Source organism: Bison bison, unplaced genomic scaffold (genome assembly GCF_000754665.1).
Source record: "Bison bison bison isolate TAMUID 2011002044 unplaced genomic scaffold, Bison_UMD1.0 scf7180017864364, whole genome shotgun sequence".
Taxonomy (NCBI): domain Eukaryota; kingdom Metazoa; phylum Chordata; class Mammalia; order Artiodactyla; family Bovidae; genus Bison; species Bison bison.
Genome location: NW_011494936.1, coordinates 1,158,120 through 1,172,881, shown reverse-complemented (window position 1 = coordinate 1,172,881; position 14,762 = coordinate 1,158,120). Strand labels below are relative to the sequence as shown.

The following is a 14,762-nucleotide window of genomic DNA, read 5'->3' as shown; positions in this document are numbered from 1 at the left end:
TTAGAACTGGACATGGAACAACAGACTGGTTCTAAATAGGAAAAGGAGTTCGTCAAGGCTGTATATTGTCACCCTGCTTATTTAACTTATATGCAGAGTACATCATGAGAAACGCTGGGCTGGAAGAAGCACAAGCTGGAATCAGGATTGCCGGGAGAAATATCAATAACCTCAGATATGCAGATGACACCACCCTTATGGCAGAAAGTAAAGAGGAACTCAAAAGCCTCTTGATGAAAGTGAAAGTGGAGAGTGAAAAAGTTGGCTTAAAGCTCAACATTCAGAAAACGAAGATCATGGCATCCGGTCCCATCACTTCATGGGAAATAGATGGGGAAACAGTGGAAACAGTGTCAGACTTTATTTTTCTGGGCTCCAAAGTTACTGCAGATGGTGACTGCAGCCATGAAATTAAAAGACGCTTACTCCTTGGAAGGAAAGTTATGACCAACCTAGATAGCATATTCAAAAGCAGAGACATTACTTTGCCAACAAAGGTTCGTCTAGTCAAGGCTATGGTTTTTCCAGTGGTCATGTATGGATGTGAGAGTTGGGACTGTGAAGAAGGCTGAGCGCCGAAGAATTGATGCTTTTGAACTGTGGTGTTGGAGAAGACTCTTGAGAGTCCCTTGGACTGCAAGAAGATCCAACTAGTCCATCCTGAAGGAGATCAGCCCTGGGATTTCTTTGGAAGGAATGATGCTAAAGCTGAAACTCCAGTACTTTGGCCACCTCATGCGAAGAGTTGACTCATTGGAAAAGACTCTGATGCTGGGAGGGATTAGGGGCAGGAGAAGAAGGGGACAACAGAGGATGAGATGGCTGGATGGCATCACTGACTCAATGGCCGTGAGTCTGGGTGAACTCTGGGAGTTGGTGATGGACAGGGAGGCCTGGTGTGCTGCGATTCATGGGGTTGCAAAGAGTCGTACACAACTGAGCGACTGAACTGAACTGAGAGCTATCTTTATATTGGGAGGACACTCAGGAAGACAGCAGATAAGGCCTACACTGGATAGAGCAAGAAACAGCAGAGTGAAGATATTATTAAAACATATGGAGGACTAACAGAAGAAATACCAGAAAGATTGAAAAGTGACTGTTTCTGGTAACTAGGTAGAAGAAGATGGGGTTATTTTTCATTATATATATATATATATATTTTTTTTAAATTTTATTTTATTTTATTTTTAAACTTTACATAATTGTATTAGTTTTGCCAAATATCAAAATGAATCTGCCACCGGTATAAAATATGCTACATGCATTAATTTGATAAAAACAGAAAACGAAATACTTTAAAATACTCTGGTCACAGTGAGATTTTTATTTTGTTAACTATTTAACTAGGATTTGTCTGATTTACTGATTTACAGTGTATACAATGCAACTCAAGCCCTAAAGGGATTACAAACAACACCCCTAAGAATGCTAGCAACAGGATTACTCACTGAGAACTGAATGTCTAAGCATACTGGATGAAAGGACAGACACCCTAAAACTCATCTGAAAGAGATGGAGTGATGTCAGGCTAAGACCTGACTTGGAAAGCTTAAAGGAATTAAAACATCTACAGAAATTCTATGTGAATCAAAACGGGGCTTGTCAGCAATGGAAGCACAGAAAGGGGAGTTACAAAGGCAAAACTGGCTTATATTCAGGGAAGAGATAAGTTCCCATAAGTAAAGGCTCATATATCTCCAAGATGAAGACATAAAGACACATGTATAGTAGTCCTTATACTAAGGCATTCTAAGGCAGATATATCATTTAACTCCTTGCTTTAACTCCATTCTCATCAAGCATGCTTTTGACATTATTTAACTTTCCTTGTAAATGTATGAATGGAGAAAGAATGCAAAGATCATAAAATGAGTCTTTGGTTCACTTAATGCTTGTACTTCCCATCATGTATTTTATACATAAATAAATATGTGAACTTAATTAATCTTGCTTGCTCTGGAAGAAGAATCTCTTTTGACGTGCTATCAAAAAGCAGGCTCATGACCTTGAAGGAATGAGACCTATCAGCCAGAACACACAAATTCACAAAGGGACTGCGACATTGGGAGTGTTAGAGGATCCAGCATCTTTCCCCCTTTTCTTTGCAATAAAATAAGTGAAAAACACAACTTTTCAGATATATGTCAATCGTACAAGAATATACAAAGCTAATGTTAATTTTGCCACAACTCTTAATACCTGCATTTAATGAACATTACCGGATTGAAGAGTCTGGAGAAGTGACTGCCGCCAGCAAGCTGACAGAGGCTACAGTGCTATTTCACTGCTATTTCAAGACAGCTGTAGAGTTGTCAAGCTTTCAGTATCATTTGCTCTTTCATTTCCATTGGCATAATTAGAAATTCCTTGGGAATAAAATAATAGTAATTCCTACCCCCCACCTCGGCCCCCCTGCCAACACACACATCCTTTCCTTCCAAATCAAATAGCAAAGGAAATGCAGAAGACTTACATGGCACTGTGGTTCCAAACCTAGTGGGATTTAACACTATGAACCTGTTTTTCAAGCTTCTTCGGCCCACACCTTGAGCTCCTATCAATACTAACGTCTTTCTCTGGAAGGGAGGCATTTTGGCTACCTCCTCGTATATCTGGATTTCATGACGATCGAATTCTAAATGTAAGGGTAATAGGAAAACAACATATTCAGTTCTGTAAACATCATATTCAGTTCTGTTCAGTGATGTTTTAGCTGTCTTGATAGTGAAGTATCACCTGAACGGTACTGACTTAGCGTAGATTTTTAAAAATAAATTTGGTAAAGTACAATAAATTATTTTGTATTCTGATTTAAACATCTGCTTCCATCCTTTTGCCTTAAAAATCTAACAAAGCTAAAAAAGTGTCCTTGCTTTATCCTTATAAGACAGACTATCCATTAAAACTTGTTTCTTCGCAATTCATCAGTAGAAATAATTAGTTAATATAATCAAATTGCAAATTAGTTTATGTAATCTATTCCACTAAAAAGTGCATATCAAATAGGAAGGATAGCTGTATACCTAGAGTAGCCACTTAACTAAGTTTCATAGAATGAGTACTCCTTCAGTGATATAAATGAATAAATACTGTGTGGCAACTTCTGCAAATATCAGTTTGATTAATAAAATGCATACAGGCAACGTAATAACATTTAAATATTAAGATTCTAAATTTATGTATAAAATAAAACGTTGATCCTAATCATTTTCAGTAGAAACACATTCCAAAATTACAATCAATGGGAAAATGGAAAACTTTCCATTTTGCAAGAAAGCTTTAAGTATATGTATTTAATGAAAAATAAAGCCAAAGAGAATTTGAAATGTTATATTACCTATTATTATGGCTATGACTCTCAATCTACAATAATAACACTTTTTCCTTAGGTTATTATCTTAATAGCAACACTTTCTTTGCACAATTTCTCCACAGTAGGTTAAGGGAGAATCTATTTTCCCCTTATTATATTATTATTATTATTATTGCAATATGTCATTACATTATTTTCTTTATAGTGTGCTGTTTAGTTTATTACCAGCATAGAGGAAGCTCTAAAGTCAAGAAAGCACTTTACAATGATCAGTTCTTTTGAGTCTTTGAATCAGAGTCTCTAGAGCCTTCTGATTCAAAGAGCTGCATGTCACTCTTAGCAGCCTCTACAACTGAAAAGAGTAACTGGTGGGTGTCATATTTATCTGTCTTTAAATCTAAAAAATTTAAGAAAGAATCCTATTAGATCAGGCTAAGATTTGTTTGGTCCAGTACTTTTCTCCAAAAGTATCATGGATAATGTTATGGTAGAATATGTTTGCCATTAATCATAACACTTTTAACATAGTCATAAAAAGGGATTTTGTTCTGCAGAAATAACACAAGTTCCTGTCAAAGTTCTTAAAAAAACAGTTTCAATTGTCACATTGTTCCTTCATTAATACAAGCATAAATCTTAATGAATTCATTTTACTGTAAATTATGCTCATAAAATAAAGCACACTGGTGATAGTACAAGCATGTATATCAGGATTTAAATAATGCCTATATATTACTGCACTGAGTGTCCATATTGCAGTTCCTTGCAATCGGGTACTAATATGAATTCATTCATTTAAAATTATACATTTAGAACATATGCCACACTAATGATAAAGCTAGTTCATAGTTCACTTGGACTTCTCAAAGTATTTAAAACATACCTGCATTTCTGGTTGTGAGATACATCATCTTTTTCTTTTTTTTGCTACTTATTGTTCCACAAAAAGGTCCTGAAGGATGACAAGGCAAATATAACTTAAACAGTATGTTGGAATATATACATTGCCCTGGGGTATTCTATAGGGCTGGGAGAATTAACTTCCCAGGGTTGCATCCTACAGAGCCGAAATGGGCAGGGGTGAGCTGAGCCACTGAATTCTGATATAATACCAGCAGGTGGCAGAAAGGGATCAAAAAGTTTATTTTTGAGAGTGATACAATGAAGCAGATGTTGACTCTAGATATATTTTAAATAAATTCATCTGCTAATTCAGATGAAAGAGGTAAGAAAATGTGGCCACAAAGGGCTACTTGTTACTTATTGTGTCGAGTTCGTCACCTGAATTATCCCAGTCTCTTCTAACAAAGGCCTTTCTCTTCTCTTCCAGGAACTGGCTTGGAATGAGACCAGCACTTCCTCCCTCTTTTACATGGCTAGCCTAGAATCAAATTAATGAATTGTATATATCAGCGACTAAAATTTGAGACAACATTTTAATAAGCAGGACATGCAGTAGTCAGTTAAAAAAAAAAAAGTTTGCTCTTAAGAAACGGACCTTGATATTTAAGTGCATGGCACTGTCAGGATACTGAAAGACCTTAGTACTGAGGAATCAATGGGCATCTAACCAGAGTGCCACCTGGTAGTGAAATTTTAAGACCAAAATACAAAAGCATACAGGATCTTTAAATTACTAATACCTTTTTATTTATAACACTAAACTAGAGGGAATGGAAAGGAATAAATGCTGTTCTCTGTGTTAGCACTTGTTAGGTGTTTGCTATCATATTAATCCTACTACAATGGTATTTCCTGAGGCCAAATCAAAGTGGGGGGCGGGGGGACAGACAGCACTGGGAGAACAGAGTGGAGGGTTTAATTCATGCTGCCAGGAATCTGAATATCCTGAGAGGAAGAATAAGTTTAAAACGGGTAAAACTTCACCTACTTCGCTCATTATTAGAGAAATGCAAATCAAAACTACAATGAGATACCACCTCACACTGTTCAGAATGGCCATCATCAAAAAGTCTACAAACAATAAATGCTGGGGAGGATGTAGAGAAAAGGGAATGCTCTTGCACTGTTGGTGGGAATGTAAATTGATACAGCCACTATGGAAGACGGTATGGAGATTCCTTAAAAACTAGGAATAAAACCACCATATGATCCAGCAATCCCACTCCTAGGCATATAAAGACTCATGTATTCCATTGTTCACTGCAGCACTATTTGCAATAGCTAGAACATGGAAGCAACCTAGATGTCCATCAACAGATGAATGGATAAAGAAGTTGTGGTACATCTACACAATGGAATATTACTCAGTTCCTTTTTATAAGGAACACATTTAAGTCAATTCTAATGAGGTGGATGAACTTAGAACCTATTATACAGAGTGAAGTGAGTCAGAAAGATAAATACCATATTCTAACACATTTATATAGAACTAGAAAAATGGTACTGAAGAATTTATTTACAGGGCAACAGTGGAGAAACATACATAGAGAATAGACTTATGAACATGGGAGAGGGGAGGAGAAGGTGAAACGTATGTAAAGAGTAACAAGAAAACTCACACTACCATATGTAAAATAGATATGGGAATTTGCTGTATGCCTCAGGAAAATGAAACAGGGGCTCTGTGTCGGGCTGGAGCGGTGGGATAGGGAGGGATTTGGGAGGGAGCTTCAAAAGGGAGGGGATATATGTATACTTATGGCTGATTCATGTTGAGGTTTGACAGAAAACAGCAAAATTCTGTAAAGCAATTATTCTTCAATAAAAAATAAATTAATTAAAAAAAAAACTTAACTTTTAAACTGAAACCCAAAGTATTTCAAAACAGTGGCTGGAGAACTGGCTACTAGAGATACTGGCTTATCACACAATGTTAGTGACTTTACCCTTACAACTAGAACAGAAAAATCTAGTATTATTTTTAGCAATTAAAATCTTAAAAAATACATTTTGAGTAACAGATGACAAAAATGCAGGAAGAGACAGATAGATAATGCTGACATGGTTAGAAGAAAACTAAGAGATGGCATTCAGAGAGAAGGGGGTAAAAAAGAAACTTGGGAAAGTTCAACAAAGGAAACTGCCCATAGAAAGCAGATATTTTTAGATGAGAGTTCTAAGGAATTCAGTTGAAACCTCTTGAACTCATGGATTCTGTTTATTCATTTCTTAGTTCTCTCACCACACAGTACACTTATACATTATAATGTCTTAATTTGAAGGACATATTAGTAAGATTGTTCTTATTGTTACAATTCATCCCCCCTCAGAAGTCAATATAACTTATTAGAGTTAATTTGAGTTACTAATGAAAGTTTAGTTGCTCAGTGGTATCCGACTCTTAGTGACCCCATGGACTGTACCCTGCCAGGCTTTTCTGGCCATGGAATTCTCCAGGCAAGAATACTGGAGTGGGCTGCCATTCCCTTCTTCAGGAGATTTTCCCGACCCAGGAACTGAACCTGGGTCTCTTGCATTGCAGTCAGATTCTTTATGGTCTGAGCCACCAGGGAAGCCCTGAGTTTCTAATATCTCAGTTTAATTCAGAGTTCAGCATGGATCCCAGGTCCTTCCCGCTCACACCTTGCTCCTTAATGAGACTCTCTTTTACTGTGACAGTTTAAGGAATTTTAGACTTTGTTTCTCCAGTTCTGGTTGTTAGTCTCTGTAAGCAATTACAAAAACAGACTTATTACTGCTGCTAGAGACTTCTGAAAGCTGTATTAGTGAAAAGGAAAAACAAGAAGACTATCACACACGTCTTCTGAAAAATGGAGGGGGAAAAGACAGTGGTAACACATATCCCTTTCTATACACACAGATTTTAATCCAAAACCAAACAACACAGATGATAAAGCAAACCTTCAACTCTCAATAACTGAGGTGGGCAAATAGATTCAAGAATTAAAGAAATTAAATTTTATTTGTCATGAACATACATACAGTGAGAGAAGACAAGAGGAAGACTACTCTACCCACAGTAAAGACTTCTAGTTAAAACAAACACTGAAAAAGGGATGACCTCAGGGGAGTTGTTCCTGCTGAGTGCTATATTTTACTATAATCTTATGTGGAAGAACCGACTGGTCTAGTCTCTAAACCACAGGCTAGTTAATACTGAATTTATTAACAGCTGCTCACAAAGTCCCTCTCAATTTGGTCTTCTGTCCACAAAATTAATAGCCATGAAGCAGGAGCTGTTCATGCAGGGAAAAAAAAATCACTAGAACAAACAATAATACTTTCCTCCTGAATATTCAGATATTGGTCAGATCTAATATTGAAAATAAGAAAGCAGGTGAAGAAATTTTGAGAAGCATACTAACCTGCCACCAGTTTGGGTCTTCTCTGTTTACAATCTGAAGAATTTCTCCTTTTGAAAACTTCAATCCTGCTTCTTTGCAGGGTATCAGGTTATCATTGTATGGATTATAATCAAAATGACATTTCACAAATACCTAAAACACAGCACAATTAAAAATACTAGAAATGTACCATTTGTCACTGGATTTTGGAAATCTTTTTCAAAGCACTGTGAATTAATTGATAATGTAAATGATAATGTATTTAGTACTTCAGCTAAGGAACTTGTTTTCCTTAAATATAAAGTTATTAGAACATTAATAATTTGGTATCAGAAAACAAAACAGGAAATAAACATTAGTATTACATTAAATTTTTGTTTCTATCTTTAACTTCTAATCTTAACAGTTTAACAACTGTTTTCTTCCACCTTTCTTGCTTTCTCACTTTCTCCCAATCTTTTCAGATGATTGTCCAACCAACAGTGCATAATTTTTATGTAAGTAAATGACACTTTCTAATTAACATCCTGAACTAATATATGCAGTTAGGTCATATGTTTCAGATATAGTAGGAATGACTTTTTGAAAGGTTCCTAAAGCCAAAATTAAACAATAAAGGTTCATGTTGAAATCAGACCTGAAATATAGTCAGTAACCTTTTTTTAAAAAAACAAACTTTCATCCCTGGTAATAACATATATTTTTAGTCACATAGATTCACACTGGCCAAAAGTTGTGAGGAAAATAGTTTTCTGGAATTATCCTGCTTTGATGTAAAAGATCAGCATCAAATTAATACTAAGACAAATACTAAAAAAGCCTTGAAGCTATTTCCAATTTAAATTCATGTAACTATGGAAATTTCTTTTAAATCTGTTTTATTAATAAAACTATGTCAATTAGCATGGTAGTTATGATCTCCAATATCCAAAATATTTAGTTTATTTAATTTTGAATTCTAGTTAGGTTAAAAGCATTTTCAGTATTCAATGGCAAGTTCAGACCAATTACTTTCTTACTACAGACCTTTTCCAGGCATATTTATAGAAATTTAAATTTTATCTTCTAGAAAACTGACTAAGCATTAATCAGCAGGTAAACTAACAAGCAGGAAAGCACATAATTAGTCAAAATAATGATGTTACTTTCCTATGTTTATCAATACTTGTATAAATATAACCAAACAGGATATTCAAATAGCACAAGTAGATCATTACATTATTAGTGTAGTAAAATGTAATGTGACAGATGCATATTAAAATAATTTAAAAATAATTAAATTTGAAACATGACAAAATTTTAGTTATTTACAATTAGATGATTTTTATAGAAAGTATTCAGAATATTTTCAATAACTTTTGAAAGGCTAAATATTAATGCTTAAAAAAAATCAGTAAACCAGTAATTTTTTTCCTGATACACAATTTTAGAAATATCTACAAAGCAAGCATACAAACAGTATTATGATCGCTAAAATGTGATAATTGGCTAACTTGACAATGGCATGCAGCTCAGTGGTTTGGCAATGGATAAAAACCAAAATGATTAAATGTAATTAGGTAAATTTAGTTGGCTAATAAGACAGAAACACGGAGTACCACAAAATGTCCTGGAATGACACCATACCTGACGGACGTGTGCGGGATGCCTCTCCATATTGGTGCAACTCTAAAAATATATTTTTCATTGCATAAATAAAGCCAGACTTTAAATTGATAATAAATTAAATAAATATAAACAAACTACTGGCCCATTTTCATTTCATTCACTTGGTAAAGCAACTATTTCCCTAATTAAATGTCCAAAGGGTATAATACCTGAAAATTATAAATGATAGAAGCAAAAGTTAGCAGAGATGAGGTAAAGATGAAGGAGGGATATGTAAAAGTTGTAAAAAAAAAAATACTTGGATACTCCTTATTTCTCATAAAAGCTGTACTGGATCAATAGTAAGAGAATCCTATCATCTAACCGTGAATATGTCTATTGGTCTTACCTGTGGGTCAGAATATACTTGTAACAAAAGGCTTACACTTTCTCAGTTACCCCAAATTTCAAATATTCACTTCCCTACTCCCATCAAAAGGTGCTGGAAATATCATCATTTGTGAAACAAACCACATCTCTCAAATGTAAATGATTTCTAGAAGAAACAATTCTCATTTTTCTCATTAACCAAATTAGCTTTGGGACATTACTCTTATGCTTCAAATACTCAGATTATATTAGTTTTACTCTGACCTTTGAAAATTTGTCTGAAAAATCAATTAACCCCAACCTTTGATCTAAACATTTTGCAATGGCCTTTAAATCATAGAGATTTGACTAGATTTTGTACAATTATATTTTATTAAGCACACTTAAAAATGTTTCACTAATAAGCTATGGATGTTAACTGTTTATTGGTTAAGAAGTGACTAAACACAATCTGCTAAAATATTTCAATCTCATATTCTAATCACTAACAGAACTAAGTGATCAACAATCTAAAGGAGTTGGAATAGAAAAAAGAAAGTGGCTTTTAAACCAGGAAGCAATGTTAACCTCACTCAGAGTATAAATACAAATTAAAACTATATTATAGTAACATTTTCCTCCCATCACATTAGCAGGGATCCAAATATCTGACAACATTCTGTAGATAGGAAAATGCCAAGTGACCCACAGTCCTAACAGGTGGGTGGAAAAATTGATTTAATCCCTTGAGAGGCCAATTTAGCAATCAACAGCTATCAAAATTACAAAAAATCTCTGACCTAGTAATCCATCTCTGGGAATGTACTCAACAGCAGTGTTAACTCAGATATATGCAAAATGACTTACATAGAAGACTATTAACTACTGATTATTTCTTAATCACAAGTGATTGGAAGCAATCTAATTGTTTAACAATAGGAAGTGAGGACTAGACTGGTAGTGGATTAGGAGAGAGATTTCAACGGAATACGTATTCTTACTTCTTGACTCTTAGAACCTTCTAAATGAAAACTAAGTTCTTATGGTAATGAAAGTAAAGATAAAATAACACCCCTTCTGACTAAAATGAGGTAACAAGGACCCATTCTCTAACCTGAGAAAACTAAAATATAGGACAAAATATATGAAATGTTTGTCAAGACATCAGACTACAAAGACAGTGATCCTTAAAAAAAAATGGAAACAAACAAGATGAACTTTACCACTGCCCCAACTAACTGCAGAGAAAAAGTTTCCAGGTGTAATGCAGGAAGGGGGACTCTAGGTAGAAGCCTGACGATCTCCACCTTGAGGAGATGAGCTGAGTGACCAGGGCTATCAAAGTGGCCACAGTGCACAGAAAAGAGCAACAGTAAGGAAAGATTGCCCAGAGAAAGAACTTGAGAACTGCAGAGGACTCCTTCTAGGTTCAGCTGAATACTAATCAGGTAATCAGATCAGTCGCTCAGTTGTGTCCGACAATTGCGACCCCATGAATCGCAGCACGCCAGGCCTCCCTGTCCATCACCAACTCCCGGAGTTCACTCAGACTCACGTCCATCGAGTCAGTGTTGCCATCCAGCCATCTCATCCTCTGTCGTCCCCTTCTCCTCTTGCCCCCAATCCCTCCCAGCATCAGTCTTTTCCAATGAGTCAACCCTTAGCATGAGGTGGCCAAAGAACTGGAGTTTCAGCTTTAGCATCATTCCTTCCAAAGAAATCCCAGGGCTGATCTCCTTCAGAATGGACTGGTTGGATCTCCTTGCAGTCCAAGGCGCTCTCAAGAGTCTTCTCCAACACCACAGTTCAAAAGCATCAATTCTTCGGTGCTCAGCCTTCTTCACAGTCCAACTCTCACATCCATACATGACCACAGGAAAAACCATAGCCTTGATTAGCTGGACCTTTGTTGGCAAAGTAATGTCTCTGCTTTTTAATATGCTATCTAGGTGGGTCATAACTTTCCTTCCAAGGAGTAAGTGTCTTTTAATTTCATGGCTGCAGTCACCATCTGCAGTGATTTTGGAGCCCTGAAAAATAAAGTCTGACACTGTTTCCACTGTTTCCCCATCTATTTCCCATGAAGTGGTGGGACCAGATGCCATGATCTTCGTTTTCTGAATGTTGAGCTTTAAGCCAACTTTTTCACTCTCCACTTTCACCAAGAGGCTTTTGAGTTCCTCCTCACTTTCTGCCATAAGGGTGGTGTCATCTGCATATCTGAGGTTATTGATATTTCTCCCAGCAATCTTGATTCCAGCTTGTCTTTCTTCCAATCCAGCATTTCTCATGATGTACTCTGCATATAAGTTAAATAAACAGGGTGACAATATACAGCCTTGATGAACTCCTTTTCCTATTTGGAACCAGTGTGTTGTTCCATGTCCAGTTCTAACTGTTGCTTCCTGACATGCATACAAATTTCTCATGAGATAGATCAGGTGGTCTGGTATTCCCATCTCTTTCAGAATTTTCCACAGTTGATTGTGATCCACACAGTCAAAGGTTTTGGCATAGTCAATAAAGCAGAAATAGATGTTTTTCTGGAACTCTCTTGCTTTTTCCATGATCCAGCGGATGTTGGCAAGTTGATCTCTGGTTCCTCTGCCTTTTCTAAAACCAGCTTGAACATCAGGAAGTTCACAGTTCATATATTGCTGAAGCCTGGCTTGGAGAATTTTGAGCATTACTTTACCAGCGTGTGAGATGAGTGCAATTGTGCGGTAGTTTGGGCATTCTTTGGCATTGCCTTTCTTTGGGATTGGAATGAAAACTGACCTTTTCCAGTCCTGTGGCCACTGCTGAGTTTTCCAAATTTGCTGGCATATTGAGTGCAGCACTTTCACAGCATCATCTTTCAGGATTTGGAATAGCTCAACTGGAATTCTATCACCTCCACTAGCTTTGTTCATAGTGATGCTTTCTAAGGCCCACTTGACTTCACATTTCAGGATGTCTGCCTCTAGGTCAGTGATCACACCATCGTGATTATCTGGGTCGTGAAGACCTTTTTTGTACAGTTCTTCTGTGTATTCTTGCCATCTCTTCTTAATATCTTCTGCTTCTATTAGGTCCATACCATTTCTGTCCTTTATCGAGCCCATCTTTGCATGAAATGTTCCTTTGGTATCTCTGATTTTCTTGAAGAGATCTCTAGTCTTTCCCATTTTGTTGTTTTCCTCTATTTCTTTGCACTGATCACTGAAGAAGGCTTTCTTATCTCTTCTTGCTATTCTTTGGAACTCTGCATTCAGATGCTTATATCTTTCCTTTTCTCCTTTGCTTTTCGCTTCTCTTCTTTTCACAGCTATTTGTAAGGCCTCCCCAGACAGCCATTTTGCTTTTTGGCATTTCTTTTTCTTAGGGATGGTCTTGATCCTTGTCTCCTGTACAGTGTCACGAACCTCATTCCATAGTTCACCAGGCACTCTATCTATCAGATCTAGGCCCTTAAATCTATTTCTCACTTCCACTGTATAATCATAAGGGATTTGATTTAGGTCATACCGGAATGGTCTAGTGGTTTTCCCTACTTTCTTCAATTTAAGTCTGAATTTGGCAATAAGGAGTTCATGGTCTGAGCCACAGTCAGCTCCTGGTCTTGTTTTTGCTGACTGTATAGAGCTTCTCCATCTTTGGCTGCAAAGAATATAATCAATCTGATTTCGGTGTTGACCATCTGGTGATGTCCATGTGTAGAGTCTTCTCTTGTGTTGTTGGAAGAGGGTGTTTGTTATGACCAGTGCATTTGTTTTGGCAAAACTCTATTAGTCTTTGCCCTGCTTCATTCCATATTCCAAGGCCAAATTTGCCTGTTACTCCAGGTGTGTAAAGAGCAGCATTAATGGGCAAAGATATCAGAAGATCATGTAACATTAAACAGTTTCTGCTATCACCATTGTGAGTGAAAAAGCTTCATAATTCATGCCTGCAATGCAGGAGACCTGGGTTTGATCCTTGGGTCAGGAAGATCCCCTGGAGAGGGAAATGGCAACCCATTCTAGTACTCTTGCCTGGAAAATCCCATGGACAGAGAAGCCTGGTAGACTATAGTCCATGGGATCTCAAAGAGTCGGACACAACTAGTGATTTTACTTTCACTTTCTTTCAGTATTCAAGAGAGTTTTGCCCTAGACTTAGTCTTTTCTTTTGTTTGTTTTTTTTGTTGTTGTTGTTTTTTTTTGTGAGTTAAGATCTTTTATTACCTATGACGGTGCTATTCATTACAATAGTCATTCACCTAACAAAGCTTATAAAACAAAATCTGAAAGTGTCTGACTGCTCCCTTATAACTATTCTAGAACAAAGCTTGAGAATATTTCTAAGCTTAAAAAAAAATCCAGTACTCAATAAGATAAAATTCAGTTCTGGCAGCCAATCAAAAATAACCAGGCATGCAAATAAGCAGGAAAATACAATCTAAAATATGAAGAAAAATAAACCAGTGAAAAGTGACACAGAAATGACAAATAGGACTGAATTAGTAGGCAAGGACATTAAAATAGTTATTTTTAACTTTACATATTGTAGCATATGTTCAAGAAGCTAGAGGAAGGATTCGACATGTTAGGTAGAAACATGGCATATATAAAGAAAAAAAGATTCAGTTCAAATTTCTAGAGATGAAAACAAAAATATCTGAGATGAAAAGTATACCAAATATGATTAACAGCAGATTAGACATCTTAGGGGAAAAAAGAATAATAAATGTGAAGACATTGCAATAGAAACTGTCCAACATGAAAAAGTGGGAGAGAACAAGACTGAATAAATGAAAAGAGTATCAGTGAGCTATGGGACAATTTCAAGGAGCCCAACATGAATAACTCACATATCACCAAAGGGCAGGAGAAATTGAGGAACAGAAACAATATTTGAAGTAGAAACAATCAAAACAATGTCCAAATCTAATGAAAGAAACAGTTTTTCAACAAATAGAGCTGGAAAAATTGGATACCCAGATGCAAAAACAGAAACAGGAAATCCAAACCAATTCTTTGATGCATATCTTATCCCTTATACAAAAATTCAGAGAAAATGGATCATAGAACAAGATGCGAGTATACAACGAAAAGTGAAAATCTTTATAAACTTGTGTTGTACAAACATTTTTTTTTACACAGAAAAAAAGCATGATTCATTAAAAAAAGGACAAATTAGACTTCATCAAAATCAAGAACATCTGCCTTCATATTATACTGCTAAGAGAATGAAGACAAGCT

At 36.1% G+C, this 14,762-nt stretch overlaps 1 protein-coding gene across 4 annotated transcripts in view; it reads right to left on the bottom strand.

Annotated features, from left to right (window-relative positions):
* MPP6 (membrane protein, palmitoylated 6 (MAGUK p55 subfamily member 6)) overlaps window positions 1–14,762 on the bottom strand; it is a 136,093-nt gene that overhangs the window by 19,907 nt on the left and 101,424 nt on the right. For 3 of the 4 annotated variants that reach the window (XM_010855364.1, XM_010855365.1, XM_010855367.1), the window contains exons 6-10: window positions 9,211–9,252; window positions 7,606–7,737; window positions 4,598–4,697; window positions 4,200–4,268; window positions 2,477–2,638 (exon numbers count right to left, since the gene is read on the bottom strand). In XM_010855364.1, coding sequence (XP_010853666.1) covers window positions 2,477–2,638; window positions 4,200–4,268; window positions 4,598–4,697; window positions 7,606–7,737; window positions 9,211–9,252 — 505 coding nt within the window. The remainder of the gene's footprint in view (window positions 1–2,476; window positions 2,639–4,199; window positions 4,269–4,597; window positions 4,698–7,605; window positions 7,738–9,210; window positions 9,253–14,762) is intronic. The other variant, XM_010855366.1, reaches the window with a different exon arrangement.